Here is an 18344-nt window from a genome sequence, read left to right as displayed (position 1 = left end):
AAGGTGGTTTCAGCGTTTCACTTGAACCAACCTATTGGGGTGCCTGCGGCTACTAGGGACTTGGAGGACTCCAAGTTGCTAGACGTTGTTCGGGCCCTAAAGATATATGTTTCCAGGACGGCTGGAGTCAGAAAATCTGACTCGCTGTTTATCCTGTATGCACCCAACAAGCTGGGTGCTCCTGCTTCTAAGCAGTCTATTGCTTGTTGGATTTGTAGTACAATTCAGCTTGCACATTTTGTGGCAGGCCTGCCACAGCCAAAATCTGTAAAAGCCCATTCCACACGGAAGGTGGGCTCATCTTGGGCGGCTGCCCGAGGGGTCTCGGCTTTACAACTTTGCCGAGCAGCTACTTGGTCAGGGGCAAACACGTTTGCAAGATTCTACAAATTTGATACCCTGGCTGAGGAGGACCTGGAGTTCTCTCATTCGGTGCTGCAGAGTCATCCGCACTCTCCCGCCCGTTTGGGAGCTTTGGTATAATCCCCATGGTCCTTACGGAGTTCCCAGCATCCACTAGGACGTCAGAGAAAATAAGATTTTACTCACCGGTAAATCTATTTCTCGTAGTCCGTAGTGGATGCTGGGCGCCCATCCCAAGTGCGGATTATCTGCAATACTTGTACATAGTTATTGTTAACTAAATCGGGTTATTGTTGTTGTGAGCCATCTTTTCAGAGGCTCCTCTGTTATCATGCTGTTAACTGGGTTCAGATCACAAGTTGTACGGTGTGATTGGTGTGGCTGGTATGAGTCTTACCCGGGATTCATAAATCCTTCCTTATTATGTACGCTCGTCCGGGCACAGTATCCTAACTGAGGCTTGGAGGAGGGTCATAGGGGGAGGAGCCAGTGCACACCAGGTAGTCCTAAAGCTTTACTTTTGTGCCCAGTCTCCTGCGGAGCCGCTATTCCCCATGGTCCTTACGGAGTTCCCAGCATCCACTACGGACTACGAGAAATAGATTTACCGGTGAGTAAAATCTTATTTTTTCCCCCATCGGAAGAATTAAATGAAGTGTGTGAAGAAGCGTGGGCTTTCCCCGATAAAAGATTGGTAATCTCTCAAAAGTTACTAATGGCGTTCCCTTTCCCGCCAGAGGATAGGTCACGTTGGGAAACACCTCCTAGGGTGGATAAAGCGCTCACACGTTTGTCTAAAAAGGTGGCACTACCGTCTCCGGATACGGCTGCCCTTAAGGAGCCTGCAGATAAGATGCAGGAGGCAATCCTGAAGTCTGTATACACACACTCAGGCATTATACTTAGACCAGCTATTGCGTCAGCATGGATGTGCAGTGCTGCCGCTGCGTGGTCAGATTCCCTGTCAGAATATATTGACACCCTAGACAGGGACACTATTCTGCTAACCATAGAGCATATAAAAGACTCAGTCTTATACATGAGAGATGCACAGAGGGAGATCTGCCGGCTGGCATCTAAAATAAGGGCATTGTCCATTTCTGCTAGGAGAGGCTTATGGACTCGGCAGTGGACAGGGGATGCAGAGTCTAAAAGGCACATGGAAGTTTTGCCTTATAAGCGTGAGGAGTTATTCGGGGATGGTCTCTCGGACCTAGTTTCCACAGCAACAGCTGGGAAGTCAGCATTTTTACCCCATGTTCCCTCACAGTCTAAGAAGGCGCCGTTTTATCAGGTACAGTCCTTTCGGACCCAGAAAAACAGGCGAGGAAAAGGCGGGTCCTTTCTGTCCAGAGGCAGAGGTAGGGGAAAAAGGCTGCAACAAACAGCAGGTTCCCAGGAGCAAAAGTCCTCCCCTGCTTCTTCCAAGTCCGCCGCATGACGGTGGGGCTCCACAGGCTCAGTGGGCTCAGTGGGCTCGCTCACAGGTGGATCCCTGGATCCTTCAATAGTATCTCAGGGGTACAAACTGGAATTCGAGGCGTCTCCACCCCACCGGTTCCTAAAATCTGCCTTGCCGATTACTCCCTCAGACAGGGAGGCTGTGCTAGCGGCAATTCACAAGCTGTATTCCCAGCAGGTGATAATCAAGGTGCCCCTACTTCAACAAGGACGGGGTTACTATTCCACACTGTTTGTGGTACCGAAACCGGACGGTTCGGTGAGACCCATTTTAAATTTGAAATCCTTGAACACATACATAAAAAAATTCAAGTTCAAGATGGAATCGCTCAGGGCGGTTATTGCAAGCCTGGACGACGGGGATTACATGGTATCCCTGGACATCAAGGATGCTTACCTGCATGTCCCAATTTACCATCCTCACCAGGAGTACCACAGATTTGTGGTACAGGATTGCCATTATCAATTCCAGACGCTGCCGTTTGGACTGTCCACAGCACCGAGGGTGTTTACCAAGGTAATGGCGGAAATGATGATACTCCTTCGAAAAAAGGGAGTTTTAATTATCCCGTACTTGGACGATCTCCTAATAAAGGCGAGATCCAGGGAGCAGTTGTTGGTAGGAGTAGCATTATCTCAGGAGGTGCTACACCAGCACGTTTGGATTCTGAATGTTCCAAAGTCACAGCTGGTTCCGACGACACGTCTACTGTTCCTGGGTATGATTCTGGACACAGTCCAGAAAAAAGTGTTTCTCCCGGAGGAGAAAGCCAAGGAGTTGTCATCTCTAGTCAGAGACCTCCTGAAACCAAAACAGGTCTCGGTGCATCACTGCACGCGAGTCCTGGGAAAGATGTGGCTTCTTACGAAGCAATTCCATTTCGGCAGGTTCCATGCCAGAATTTTTCAGTGGGACCTGTTGGACCAATGGTCCGGATCGCATCTTCAGATGCATCGCCTAATAACCCTGTCTCCAAAAACCAGGGTGTCTCTGTTGTGGTGGCTGCAAAGTGCTCATCTTCTAGAGGGCCGCAGATTCGGCATACAGGACTGGGTCCTGGTGACCACGGATGCCAGCCTTCGAGGCTGGGGGGCAGTCACACAGGGAAGAAACTTCCAAGGACTATGGTCGAGTCAGGAGACTTCCCTACACATAAATATTCTAGAACTAAGGGCCATTTACAATGCCCTAAGTCAGGCAAAACCCCTGCTTCTACACCAGCCGGTACTGATCCAGTCAGACAACATCACGGCAGTCGCCCGTGTAAACCGACAGGGCGGCACAAGAAGCAGGATGGCGATGGCAGAAGCCACAAGGATTCTCCGATGGGCGGAAAATCACGTACTAGCACTGTCAGCAGTGTTCATTCCGGGAGTGGACAACTGGGAAGCAGATTTTCTCAGCAGGCACGACCTCCACCCGGAAGAGTGGGGACTTCATCCAGAAGTCTTCACACTGATTGTAAATCGTTGGGAACGGCCACAGGTGGACATGAATGCGTCCCGCCTAAACAAAAAACTAGAGAGATATTGCGCCAGGTCAAGGGACCCTCAGGCGATAGCTGTGGACGCTCTAGTGACACCGTGGGTGTACCAGTCAAGTTATGTGTTCCCTCCTCTGCCTCTCATACCAAAGGTACTGAGAATAATAAGAAAACGAGGAGTAAGAACAATACTCGTGGTTCCGGATTGGCCAAGACGAGCGTGGTACACGGAACTTCAAGAGATGATCTCAGAGGACTCATGGCCTCTGCCGCTCAGACAGGACCTGCTGCTGCAGGGTCCCTGTCTGTTCCTAGACTTACCGCGGCTGCGTTTGACGGCATGGCGGTTGAACGCCGGATCCTAAAGGAAAAGGGCATTCCGGAGGAAGTCATTCCTACGCTGATTAAAGCCAGGAAAGATGTAACTGCAAAACATTATCACCGCATATAGCGGAAATATGTTGCTTGGTGTGAGGCCAGAAAGGCCCCAACAGAGGAATTTCAACTGGGTCGATTTCTGCACTTCCTACAGGCAGGAGTGACTATGGGCCTGAAATTAGGCTCCATTAAGGTACAGATCTCGGCTCTGTCGATTTTCTTCCAGAAAGAACTAGCTTCACTACCTGAAGTTCAGACATTTGTAAAAGGTGTGCTGCATATTCAGCCCCCTTTTGTGCCTCCAGTGGCACCTTGGGATCTCAACGTGGTGTTGAGTTTACTAAAATCACATTGGTTTGAGCCACTAAAAACCGTGGATCTAAAATATCTCACGTGGAAAGTGGTCATGTTATTGGCCTTGGCTTCGGCCAGGCGTGTATCAGAATTGGCGGCTTTGTCATGTAAAAGTCCTTATCTGATTTTCCATATGGATAGGGCAGAATTGAGGACTCGTCCCCAGTTTCTCCCTAAGGTGGTATCAGCCTTTCACTTGAACCAACCTATTGTAGTGCCTGCGGCTACTAGGGACTTGGAGGATTCCAAGTTACTGGACGTAGTCAGGGCCTTGAAAATTTATGTTTCCAGGACGACTGGAGTCAGGAAAACTGACTCGCTATTTATCCTGTATGCACCCAACAAGATGGGTGCTCCTGCTTCTAAGCAGACTATTGCTCGCTGGATTTGTAGCACAATTCAGCTGGCGCATTCTGCGGCTGGACTGCCGCATCCTAAATCAGTAAAAGCCCATTCCACAAGGAAGGTGGGTTCATCTTGGGCGGCTGCCCGAGGGGTCTCGGCTTTACAACTTTGCCGAGCTGCTACTTGGTCAGGGGCAAACACGTTTGCAAAATTCTACAAATTTGATACCCTGGCTGAGGAGGACCTGGAGTTCTCTCATTCGGTGCTGCAGAGTCATCCGCACTCTCCCGCCCGTTTGGGAGCTTTGGTATAATCCCCATGGTCCTTTCGGAGTTCCCAGCATCCACTAGGACGTCAGAGAAAATAAGATTTTACTCACCGGTAATACTATTTCTCGTAGTCCGTAGTGGATGCTGGGAGCCCGTCCCAAGTGCGGACTCTCTGCAATACATGTATATAGTTATTGCTTAACTAAAGGGTTATTGTTATGAGCCATCTGTTGAATGAGGCTCAGTTGTTGTTCATACTGTTAACTGGGTTTAGTTATCACAAGTTGTACGGTGTGATTGGTGTGGCTGGTATGAGTCTTACCCTGGATTCCAAATCCTTTCCTGGTAATGTCAGCTCTTCCGGGCACAGTTTCCTTAACTGAGGTCTGGAGGAGGGGCATAGAGGGAGGAGCCAGTGCACATCAGATATAGTACCTAATCTTTCTTTTAAGAGTGCCCAGTCTCCTGCGGAGCCGGTCTATACCCCATGGTCCTTACGGAGTACCCAGCATCCACTACGGACTACGAGAAATGGAATTACCGGTGAGTAAATTCTTATTTTTTCTGCTTTTTTTAGGTAGAACGTCTGTCTGATATTAAAGCAGAAGATATAAAGGGAGAAGAAGAGAAGTATCTAACTGTTATAAAGGCAGAAGATACAGAGGAAGAAGAAGAGACGTATGTGACTGATATAAAGGCAGAATATATAGAGGGAGAAGAAGAGACGTATGTGACTGATATAAAGGCAGAAGATATAGAGGGAGAGGAAGACACGTATGTGACTGATATAAAGGCAGAAGATATAGAGGGAGAAGAAGAGATGTGTGTGAGGGGTGATCAGCAGTGTAAGGAGGAGGAGATCCCTACAGATATCAGCACAGGTGAGTAATAATCACTTATTACAGAAGTCACATAGTCTCCTTGCTCAGTCACTACAGCAATCTCTTATACTACACCGTCCTCTGTCAGTACATACTAATGAGGAATATGTATGTTCTCAGGGGGAGTCGGGAGCCATCAGCCCCTATTATACTCCTGCTCTCCCCCTCACATCATGTCACTGTGTGTTACCAGCCCAGAGATCTGACCAGTCTCCTCCCCACACTCTCTGGTGTATCTCATACATCAGGAGCCATCAGCCCCTATTATACTCCTGCTCTCCCCTCACATCATGTCACTGTGTGTTACTAGCTCAGAGATCTGACCAGTCTCCTCCCCACACTCTCTCTGGTATATCTCATACATCAGTCGCCATCAGCCCCTATTATACTCCTGCTCTCCACCTCACATCATGTCACTATGTGTTACCAGCTCAGAGATATGACCAGTCTCCTCCCCACACTCTCTGGTGTATCTCATACATCAGGAGCCATCAGCCCCTATTATACTCCTGCTCTTTCCTTCACATCATGCCACTGTGTGTTACCAGCCCAGAGATCTGACCAGTCTCCTCCCCACACTCTCTGGTGTATCTCATACATCAGGAGCCATCAGACACTATTATACTCCTGCTCCCCCCTCACATCATGTCACTGTGTGTCACCAGCCCAGAGATCTGACCAGTCTTCTCCCCACACTCTCTGGTGTATCTCATACATCAGGAGCCATCAGCCCCTATTATACTCCTGCTCTTTCCTTCACATCATGCCACTGTGTGTTACTAGCTCAGAGAACTGACCAGTCTCCTCCCAACACTCTCTGGTGTATCTCATACATCAGGAGCCATCAGCCCCTATTATACTCCTGCTCTCCTCTCACATCATGTCACTGTGTGTTACCAGCCCAGATATCTGACCAGTCTCCTCCCCACACTCTCTGGTGTATCTCATACATCAGGAGCCATCAGCCCCTATTATACTCCTGCTCTCCTCTCACATCATGTCACTGTGTGTTACCAGCCCAGAGATCTGACCAGTCTCCTCCCCACACTCTCTGGTGTATCTCATACATCAGGAGCCATCAGCCCCTATTATACTCCTGCTCTCCTCTCACATCATGTCACTGTGTGTTACCAGCCCAGAGATCTGACCAGTCTCCTCCCCACACTCTCTGGTGTATCTCATACATCAGGAGCCATCAGCCCCTATTATTCTCCTGCTCTCCCCCTCACATCATGTCACTGTGTTACCAGCAGCCATACTGTGTGCTAGCAGTACATCTGTCTATAGTATAACATGCCAGGTATTCAATGAGAGTGTCTCTATTAGCACACGCCGGTCTATATATAAACCACTCCTTTTTCTCTAATATCCATAAGGGATACTGGGTACTTTGTACGATGGGGTATAGATGGGGTCCAAAGGAGCCGGTACACTCTAAATGTCTACAACTGGGTGTGCTGGCTCCTCCCCTCTATGCCCCCTCCTACATCCAGTTTAGTAAAATGTGCCCTCAGGAGAGGATGTCACTCTGGTGCTCCAGAGGATTTTCTTCAGTTTATTTTAAACGTTGTTATTGTCGGTATACTGTTTGGGAAACAGTATAACAGTGTACCTGCACTGAGGGAGTTTGGGGGGGGGGGGGTCGGTTACCGGTCTCTTCTGGCGCCAGAGCCGCTTCCCCACTGCAGGACCACCGTCCTGAGAGGTTGTTGGTACCGCAGGGCATTGCGCCTTACCAAACGCAATCGCAGCACGTCTCACACCCCTAACAATGCCGGGAGGTGAGAAGAGTGGTGAGTACAAACCAGGGGACCCACAAGGGGGGTCCCCGGCTCTTGGTGCAGCGCGATCGCAGGGGCGGCATGTGGATGCTCTACGGAGGGATCCGCTATAGCCCCCTGTACACTGGCCAGCGGTGGTGGAAACAGGCATTCATGTTACGTTTTACACCTGTTAGGGGACATTTGTCAGTATAAATAAATGTATAGCTCCGACGCCATTACAGGGGGCGGAGCTTCCTCAGAGCGGCACCAGTGGCGTTTTGGTGCTTTCCTCTAATTACAGCTGTTGCAGCAAGGACACACGGCTCCTGCAGACACTCAGGATACACAGGAAACTGGTACAGGGGTGTAAATAAGGGGAGAGACGCTATTATACACACTATAGTGTCCTGAAAAGTAAAGACTACTGTGTTATACTGTGATACAGACAGCCTGCAGTCTCACTGGGTCTGACAGGCTTGCGTATGCTGTTCCTCTCTCTGTGTCTCCTTCTCACATACCAATCTGGGCAGGCTTGCTATTCAATATACTTATCTGTGTGTGTGTGTGTGTGTGTGTGTGTGTGTGTGTGTGTGTGTGTGTGTGTGTGTGTGTGTGTGTGTGTGTGTTTGTCTACTGTAAACATGGTAAAACACCAATTATGCAGTGTATGCGCTGGTTCCCTCTCATGTGAACAATGCAGCCAATCCTCCCAAGTTAGTTAGACTGGAGGGGGAGGGTCAGGAGCCATCCTGGCTCAGTGCCATAAAAACCATGATGACAGACATGTCATCCCAGCTCACTGCTAATAAGCAAAAGACACAACAACTGCAGCAGGCTGTAGCAGACCTAGCTGCAAGGGCAGATAATAAACAGCCCCTTCTCCCTAGTTCAGGGCCACATAAGCGTGGGCTGCCTGATCTACTCTCAGAAACTGAGGATGAGGTACAGGAGGATGGGGAGGAATGGTATCCTATTACAGAGGACTCACCTTCTGCACAGGGTATTGAGCGCCTTATACTTGCTATCAGGGATGTGATAAAAGTCCTATTGGAAGACGCTGCCGTACAGCAGTCGTTTTTCTAATCACAGAAAAATAAGATTTTAAACATACCGGTAAATCTTTTTTATGAGCAATAGACGGGCTCCGCAGGAGACATGGGCACTTTAAGAAAGAATTTAGTTCTGGGTGTGCACTGGCTCCTCCCTCTATGCCCCTCTTCCAGACCTCAGTTAGAGAAACTGTGCCCAGAGGAGACGGACAGTACGAGGAAAGGATTTTGTTAATCCAGGGCAAGACTCATACCAGCCACACCAATCACACCGTATAACTTGTGACAACAACCCAGTTAACAGTATGAAAAACAACATAGCATCAGTTCAGGACCGATGCAACTATAACATAACCCTTATTGAAGCAATAACTATATACAAGTCTCGCAGAAGTAGTCCGCACTTGGGACGGGCGGCCAGCATCCTCTACGGACTACAAGAAAAAGATTTACTGGTAGGTTTAAAATCTTATTTTCTCTAACGTCCTAGAGGATGCTGGGGACTCCGTAAGGACCATGGGGATTATACCAAAGCTCCCAAACGGGCGGGAGAGTGCGGATGACTCTGCAGCACCGATTGAGCAAACATGAGGTCCTCCTCAGCCAGGGTATCAAACTTATAGAATTTTGCAAAAGTGTTTGAACCCGACCAAGTAGCAGCTCGACACAGCTGTAGTGCCGAGACCCCTTGGACAGCCGCCCAAGAAGAGCCCACTTTCCTAGTGGAATGGGCCCTGACCGATTTAGGTAACGGCAATCCTGCCCTAGAATGCGCCTGCTGAATCGTGTTACAGATCCAGCGAGCAATAGTCTGCTTTGAAGCAGGGGCACCAAGCTTGTTGGCTGCATACAGGATAAATAGTGCCTCTGTTTTCTGGACTCTAGCCGTTCTGGCTACATAAATTTTTAAAGCCTTGACCACATCAAGGGACTCGGAATCCTCCAAGTCACGTGTAGCTACAGGCACCACAATAGGTTGGTTCATATGAAAAGATGATACCACCCTTGGCAGAAATTGTGGACGGGTCCGCAATTCTCCTCTATCCACATGGAAAACCAGATAGGGGCTTTTATGTGACAAAGCTGCTAATTCTGACACTCGCCTAGCCGAAGCTAGGGCTAATAACATGACCACCTTCCACGTGAGATATTTCAGCTCTACCGTTTTAAGTGGTTCAAACCAGTGTGACTTTAGGAAACTTAACACCATGTTCACTCCCTTTACAAAAGTCTGAACTTCTGGGAGAGAAGCCAATTCTTTTTGAAAGAAAATGGATAGGGACGAAATCTGGACCTTAATGGAGCCTAATTTAAGGCCCAAATTCACTCCAGTTTGTAGGAAGTGAAGGAAACGGCCCAGATGGAATTCTTCCGTAGGAGCATTCTTGGTCTCACACCAAGAAACATACTTACGCCATATACGGTGATAATGTTTTGCTGTTACTTCCTTCCTAGCCTTTATCAGCGTAGGAATACCTCAACCGGAATGCCTTTTTCTGCTAGAATCTTGGAACAGACAGGGCCCCTGTTGCAACAGGTCCTGTCTTAGAGGAAGAGGCCACGGATCTTCTGTGAGCATTTCCTGCAGATCTGGATACCAGGTCCGTCGTGGCCAATCTGGAACAATGAGGATTGTTCTCACTCCTTTTCTTCTTATTATCCCCAACACCTTGGGTATGAGAGGAAGAGGAGGAAATACATAGACTGACCGGAACACCCACGGTGTCACTAGGGCGTCTACCGCTACTGCCTGAGGGTCTCTTGACCCGGTGCAATACCTCTGTAGCTTTTTGTTGAGGCGGGACGCCATCATGTCTACCTGTGGCAGTCCCCACCGACTTGCAATCTGTGCGAAGACTTCCTGATGAAGTCCCCACTCTCCCGGGTGTAGGTCGTGTCTGCTTAGGAAGTCTGCTTCCCAGTTGTCCACTCCCGGAATGAACACTGCTGACAGTGCGCTTACATGATTCTCCTCCCAGCGAAGAATTCTGGTGGCTTCTACCATCGCCACCCTGCTCCTTGTGCCGCCATGGCGGTTTACATGAGCCATTGCGGTGATGTCTGACTGAATCAGAACCGGTTGGTCGCGAAGCAGGGACTCCGCTTGACGTAGGGCGTTGTATATGGCCCGTAGTTCCAGGATGTTGATGTGAAGGCAAGTCCTGACTTGACCACAGCCCTTGGAAATTTCTTCCCTGTGTGACTGCCCCCCACCCTCGGAGGCTTGCATCCGTGGTCACCAGGACCCAGTCCTGAATGCAGAGTCTGCGACCTTCGAGAAGGTGAGCACTCTGCAGCCACCACAGCAGAGACACCCTGGCCCAGGGGGATAGGGTGATTAACCGATGCATCTGAAGATGTGATCCAGACCACTTGTCCAGTAAGTCCCATTGGAAGGTCCTCGCATGGAACCTGCCGAAGGGAATGGCCTCGTATGATGCCACCATCCTTCCCAGGAGTCGTGTGTAGTGATGCACTGACACCTGTTTTGGTTTTAATAGATTCCTGACCAGTGTCATGAGCTCCTGAGCTCTCTCAATCGGGAGATAAACCCTTTTCTGGTCTGTGTCTAGGATCATGCCTAGGAGAGGCAGATGAGCTGTAGGAACCAACTGCGACTTTGGAATATAGAGAATCCAGCCGTGTTGCCGTTACACTTCCAGAGAAAGTGATACGCTGTTCAGCAACTGCTCTCTTGATCTCGCTTTTATGAGGAGATCGTCCAAGTACGTGATAATAGTGACACCTTGCTTCCGCAGGCGCACCATCCTTTCCGCCATTACCTTGGTGAATATTCTCGGGGCCGTGAAGAGACCAAACGGCAACGTCTGAAATTGGTAATGACAATCCTGTACCGCATTTCTGAGGTACGTCTGATGAGGTGGATAAATGGGGACATGAAGGTATGCATCCTTTATGTCCAGAGTCACCATAAAATCTCCCCCTTTCAGGCTTGCAATGACCGCTCTTAGCGATTCCATCTTGAACTTGAACCTTTTCAGGTATGTGTTCAGCGATTTTAAATTCAATATGAGTCTGACCGAACCGTCTTGTTTCTGGACTACAACATGGTCGAATAATAACCCCCTCCTTGTTGAATGAGGGGAACCTTGACCACCACCTGTTGAAGATACAATTTGTGAATTGCAGTTAACACTGTTTCCCTCTCGTGGGGGGAAGCCGGCAGGGCCGTCGTTGAGGGGGCATCTCCTCAAAGTCCAGCTTGTATCCCTGAGACACAATATCTATTGCCCAGGGATCTAACAGGGAGTGAACCCACTTGTGGCGTACCCCCACCGGGCCTAGCTCTGCCTGTGGAGCCCCAGCGACATGCCGTGGATTTTGTACAGTCCGGGGAGGACTTCTGTTCCTGTGAACTAGCTGTGTTGTGCAGCTTCTTTCCTCTGCCCCCGCCTCTGGCAAGAAAGGACACACCTTGGACTTTCTTGTTTCTTTGTTCGAAAGGCTGCATTTGATAATGTCGTGCTTTCCTAGGCTGTGCAGGAATATAAGGCAAAAAAAATCAGAATTACCAGCTATAGCTGTGGAGACCAGGCCCGAGAACCCTTCTCCACACAATCCTCAGCCTTCCATATGCCTCTTAAGTCGGCATCATCTGTCCATTGCATATTGTGCAGGACACGTCAAGCAGAAATCGACATAGCTTTGACTCTAGGACCCAGTAGACTCATGTCTCTTTGGGCATGTTTTATATATATATATATATATATATATATATATATATCTCTCCTAAGACAGCATCTTTAATATATCTCTCTCTCTCTCTCTCTATATATATATATATATATATATATATATATATAAATCCAGCAGCAGCCGGCACTCCAATAACAAAGTCACTGATGCTCAGGTGCCAGGACAAAGCATATACAAAAATCCAACAAGGAACGGCACTCAGAGACAGGTCATTAGAAAAATTTGTATTCCAGATAGTCAAAGTTTCGGGGAATAAATCAGGGTGCTGTGTATTTGTCCTGACGACGGGGATTTGTCCTGACGACAGGGATTTATATGTATATATATATATATGTATAAAAGTTCCAAGAATAACCACCAGAGGGATTATACCCAGATAAACCAGCACACTGCTTGATTGAAAAAAAGTGCTTTTTACTGTTTGTAGAATGAAACAGAAATTTTGAAAATAGCAAGCATATGGCACACATGTTGATAGCAGCATATAGAGTAAATCAATAGATACTTGACATTCCGACAGCTGTTTCGACTATCTTCTTCATAGGAATGAATAAAGTGTCATAGTGCTGAACACTGCACACCGCAGTGTCAATTTCCAAAGTGACATGTGTGTGTATATATATATATATATATATATATATATATATATACATACTAGGGTCTCAATCTCTGCTGATAAGGTACCTGTCCACGCTGCCACAGCGCTATAAACCCATGCCGACACAATCACCGGTCTGAGTAGTGTACCATAATGTGCACGCTATCTGCAGGATCCCTGAGAATAGCTGCTACGTCAGGGTTACCTTTTGGGCAAACGTGACACCCTAGGGGAAGATTCCCATCGTATCCTGGCCCTAGTGGGGAAAGAATACTCCCTGAGAATTCCTTGTGGGAAGCTGCAGTCTCTTGTCTGGAGATTCCCGCTCTTTTTCATCATGAGAGGAGGGAAATTTACCTCGGCTTCCTTCCCCTTAAACATGTGTACCCTTGTGTCAGGGACAGATGAATCATCATATATATGCAAATCATCTTTTATTACAATAATCATATATTGAATACTTTTCTGCCGTTTTGGCTGTAACTTTGCATTATCATAGTCGACACTGGAGTCAGACTCCGTGTCGATATCAGTGTTTATTATTTTGGATAGTGAGCATTGAGAGACTCTGAAGGTCCCTGCGACATAGGGACAGACATGGGTAAATTTCCTGTCTGTTCTCTAATCTTTTGTGCAATAAATTCACCTTAGCACTTAATTACACATATCCAAACAGGTGTCGGCGTTGTCGACGGAGACACCCTCTCACACACACACACACACACACACCATACTTACCTACTTTTGTGCTGCTCTCTCCGGGAGAGAGCAGCCAGGTCCGTACGGCAGGAGGGCGGGCTGCAATATGTATGCTGAGGGGGGCGTGGCGGAGGCGGACCAGGGGCGTGATGGAGGCGGACCAGGGGCGTGGCTATGGGGATCGTGCCGCATAAGCCCCGCCCCCCGCTGTGTAATGCCGCTATTATGGCATTATACAGCAGGGGGCGTGGCTACGATGACGCGATTCAACAAGAATCGCGTCATCGCCTGCACGGACCGCCCACTTTACTCGCTAAGTGGGCGGCCGGGCTTGGGGGGACCCCCGTAATCGGGAGACTTGCCTGCCCTTCCGGGGGGCCGGGAGGGTCACCCGATTTTCGGGAGCCTCCCGGCCATTCCGGGAGAGTAGGCAAGTCTGACACACACACACACACATATTTGCTCCATCTCCTCCTTAGGGGAACCTTTTACCTCAGACATGTCGACACACACGTATCGACACACCACACACTCAGGGAATGCTCATCTGAAGACAATTCCCCCATAAGGCCCTTTGGAGAGACAGAGAGAGAGTATGCCAGCACACACCCCAGCGCTATTAACCCAGGAATAACACAGTAACTTAATGTTAACCCAGTAGCTGCTGTTTATATTGATTTTTGCGCTTAATTATGTGCCCCCCCCTCCTCTCTTTTTACCCTCTTCTACCGTGTAACTGCAGGGGAGAGGCTGGGGAAGTTCTTCTCAGCAGTGCTGTGGAGAAAAAACATGGCGCTGGTGAGTGCTGAGGAAGAAGCCCCGCCCCCTTGATGGCGAGCTTCTGTCCCGCTTTCATGTACAATTTTTGGCGGGGGCTCATACATATATACAGTGCCCAACTGTATATATGCAAACTTTTGCCAAAGAGGTCTCTAATTGCTGCCCATGGCGCCCCCCCCCCCTTGCGCCCTGCACCCTTACAGTGACCGGAGTATGTGGGTTTAGTGGGGGAGCAATGGCGCACAGCTGCAGTGCTGTGCGCTACCTCAGTGAAGATTGGAGTCTTCTGCCGCCGATTTCGAAGTCTTCTTGCTTCTTTCACCCGGCTTCTGTCTTCCTGCTCTGCGAGAAGGACGGCGGCGCGGCTCCGGATCGGACGACGAGGGTGAGATCCTGTGTACGATCCCTTTGGAGCTAATGGTGTCCAGTAGCCTAAGAAGCAGGACCTATCTGCAAAGAGTAGGGCTGCTTCTCTCCCCTCAGTCCCACGATGCAGGGAGTCTGTTGCCAGCAGATCTCCCTGAAAATAAAAAAAACCTAACAAAATACTTTCTTATAGCAAGCTCAGGAGAGCTCACTAAACAGCACCCAGCTCGTCCGGGCACAGATTCAAACTGAGGTCTGGAGGAGGGACATAGAGGGAGGAGCCACAGCACACCAGAATCTAAATTCTTTCTTAAAGTGCCCATGTCTCCTGCGGAGCCCGTCTATTCCCCATGGTCCTTACGGAGTCCCCAGCATCCACTAGACATTAGAGAAAATATGATTTTAATTACCTACCGGTAAATCATTTTCTCGTAGTCTGTAGAGGATGCTGGGATCCATTTAGTACCATGGGGATGTACCAAAGCTCCCAGTACAGGAGGGAGAGTGCTGAGGTTCCTGCAGAAATGATTGACCAAACTTGAGGTCCTCAGGGGCCAAAGTATAGAACTTGTAAAACTTAGCAAACGTGTAGCTGCTCGGCAAAGCTGAATGTCCGAGACCCCCCGGGCAGCTGCCCAGGAAGAACTCACTTTACGGGTAGAGTGGGCCTGAACAGATTTTGGAATTGGCAATCCTGCCGCGGAATAAGCATGCTGGATAGTAAGCCTGATCCAGTGTGAAACTGTCTGCTTAGAAGCAGGACACCCAATCTTGTTGGGATGATAAAGTACAAATAGTGCGTCCGACTTCCTGTGATGAGTAGTTCTCTTCACATAGATTTTCAAAGCCTGCACGACATCCAAGGACTTTGAGGTAATTGAGGTGTCAGTAGCCACTGGCACCACAATAGGTTGGTTGATATGAAAAGCTGACACAACCTTAGGGAGAAATTGCTGATGCATTCAGAGCTCAGCTCTATCCTCATGGAAAATCAAGTAGGGGCTCTTGTGCGATAATTCCCCCAATTCTGACACACGTCTGGCAGAAGCCAAGGTCAACAACGTGACCGCCTTCCAAGTAAGAAACTTTACGTCCACCTCCTGTAAAGGTTTGAAGCAATCCGATTGCAGGAACTACAGCACCACATTAAGATCCCAAAGTGCCATAGGAGGCACAAAGGGTGGTTGGATGTGCAGAACTCCTCTCAAGAAAGTCTGAACCTCAGGGATAGCAGCCAATTGTTTCTGGAAGAAAATAGACATTGCCAAAATCTAGACCTTGATGGAGCCCAAGCGTAGGCCAACACCTGCTTGCAGAAAGAGGAGAAAATGTCCAAGTTGAAATTCCACCATAGGAAACATTTTGGATTCACACCAAGACACATACTTTTTCCAAATCCGATGGTAATGCTTAGACGTTACCCCCTTCCTAGCTTAGATCAGAGTAGGAATAACCTTATTCGGAATGCCCTTCTGAGCTAAGATCTGGCGTTCAACCTCCATGCCGTCAAACGTAGCCGCGGTAAGTCTTGATAGGCAAACGGCCCCTGCAGTAAAAGTTCCTCGCAAAGATGAAGAGGCCTCAGATCCTCCAGCAGTAATGTCAGAAGATCCGCGTACCAAGCCCACCTTGGCCAGTCCAGAGCAATGAGGATAGCCGGAACTCTTGATCTTTTTATTAGTTTGAGAATCCTTGGGATGAGTGGAAGTGGAGGGAACACATACACTGACTGGAACACCCATGGAGTCACCAGGGTGTCCACCGCCACTGCCTGTGGGTCTCGTGAGCTGGAACAGTACCTCCGAAGCTTCTTGTTGAGGCAAGAGGCCATCATGTCTATCTGAGGTATACCCCATCGGCGTGTTACCTCTGTGAATACTTCCGGGTGGAGGCCCCATTCTCCTGGATGGAGATCATGTCTGCTGAGGAAGTCTGCTTCCCAGTTGTCCTCTCCCGGAATGAAGATCGCCGACAGTGCCAGTGTGTGTCTTTCTCCCCAGAGGAGGATTCTTGTTACCTCTGACATTGCAGCCCTGCTCTTTGTTCCACCCTGCCTGTTTATGTAGGACACCGCTGTGACGTTGACTGACTGAACCAGCATAGCTCGATATTGTAGAAGATGAGCCACTTTTAGAAGGCCATTGTATATAGACCTTAGTTACAGAATGTTTATTGGAAGGACCGATTCTTGGCTTGACCACTTTCCTTGGAAGTTTTCCCCTTGGGTGACTACTCCCCAACCTTTGAGGCTTGCATCCGTGGTTAGAAGAATCCAATTCTGAATCCCGAACCTGCGGCCCTCGAGCAGGTGAGAAGTTTGCAGCCACCAGAGTAGTGAAATTCTGGCTTTCGGCGACAGGCATATCGGCTGGTGCATGTGAAGATGCGATCCCGACAACTTGTCCAGGAGATCCAGCTGGAAGAACCGTGCATGGAATCTCCGTATTGTAGAGCCTCGTAGGAGGATACCATCTTCCCCAGAAGGTGAATGCTTCAATGAACCGATACCCGGGGAGGTTTCAAGACATCCCGGACCATTGATTGGATCACCAATGCTTTCTCCACCGGTAGAAACACCCTCTGCATTTGTGTCGAGTATCATCCCCAGGAAGGACAGTCTCCTTGTCAGTTCCAAATGTGACTTTGGAAGGTTCAGGATCCACCCATGATCCCAGAGTAGTTGAGTTGAGAGCGCAATACTCTGCAACAGCTTCTCCTTGGAAGATGTTTTTATCAGCCTATCATCCAGATATGGAATTATGTTCACTCCCTATTTGCGTAGGAGGAGCATCATCTCCACCATGACCTTGGTGAACACCCTCACTGCTGTGGAGAGGCCAAATGGCAATGTCTGGAACTGATAGTGACAGTCCTGTAGTGCAAACCGTAGATAGGCCTGGTGAGGTGGGATTAGATCGGAATGTGAAGGTACGCATCCTTGATATCAAGGGATACTAGCAATTCCCCCTCCTCCAGACCTGAGATCACCGCTCTCAGAGACTCCATCTTGATTTGGAAAACCCTCAAGTAGGGGTTCAACAACTTCAGGTTCAATATGGGCCTTACCGAACCGTCCGGTTTTGGTACCACAAACAGGTTTGAGTAATAACCCTTGGTTTTTGGGTGAGGTGGAACTGGAACAATAACATTTGTTCGTACCAATTTTTGAATGGCTTCCTGTAGGATAGCACTTTCTGTCAGCGAAGCTGGTAAGCCTGATTTGAAGGATCTGTGAAGTGGGAGTTCCTGAAACTCCAGTCTGTACCCCTTGGTAACAATATCCGTCACCCTGAGGTCTAGGCATGATGACGCCCAGATGTGACTGAAATCTTTTAGTCTCGCTCCCACCTGCCTGATCTCCAGACTTAGAGGTCCACAATCATTCTGAGTATTTGGAGGAAGCAGAACCTGGTTTCTGTTCCTGGGAACCTGTTGGTGCAGGTTTTTTGGATCTTCCCCGACCTCCTCTAAAGAAGGTGGGAGGGGGTTTGGATTTTTTAAACTTTGCGGTCTGAAAGGACTGCAGTGTGGACGAAGGATAAGATTTCCTAGATATACAACACTAAATAGACACCAGACTGTGTCCTGGGCGCTTACAAAATAACTGGTATAAGAAAAATGATATATACAATACGTTCCTCTTAAAGATGGATGACCTCAGAATTAATTCACTCCTTATGGAAGTATTGTGATCTCGTCCAATAAAATTGAGTCGAGGTTATCCGTACATGTGAAACAAAGAAATAACATACAATGTGTAATATTGCTAATAGTCCAATAATGAAACAATAATAAAACAGGTGGAATGAATGGTGATCCACAGTTGTCTCGCGTACT

General features: G+C 48.6%; 1 protein-coding gene across 1 annotated transcript in view; it reads left to right on the top strand.

The window, feature by feature from the left end:
* The window catches only part of LOC134983405 (oocyte zinc finger protein XlCOF6-like), a 53425-nt gene that overhangs the window by 20629 nt on the left and 14452 nt on the right, over positions 1–18344 (top strand). The window contains exon 5 of the mRNA XM_063949096.1: positions 5236–5535. Coding sequence (XP_063805166.1) covers positions 5236–5535 — 300 coding nt within the window. The remainder of the gene's footprint in view (positions 1–5235; positions 5536–18344) is intronic.

This window comes from Pseudophryne corroboree, assembly GCF_028390025.1.
Source record: "Pseudophryne corroboree isolate aPseCor3 chromosome 3 unlocalized genomic scaffold, aPseCor3.hap2 SUPER_3_unloc_14, whole genome shotgun sequence".
In the NCBI taxonomy this organism is placed as follows: domain Eukaryota; kingdom Metazoa; phylum Chordata; class Amphibia; order Anura; family Myobatrachidae; genus Pseudophryne; species Pseudophryne corroboree.
Note: the sequence above shows the minus strand (reverse complement) of the source record. Positions and strands in the feature narration are given on the sequence as shown.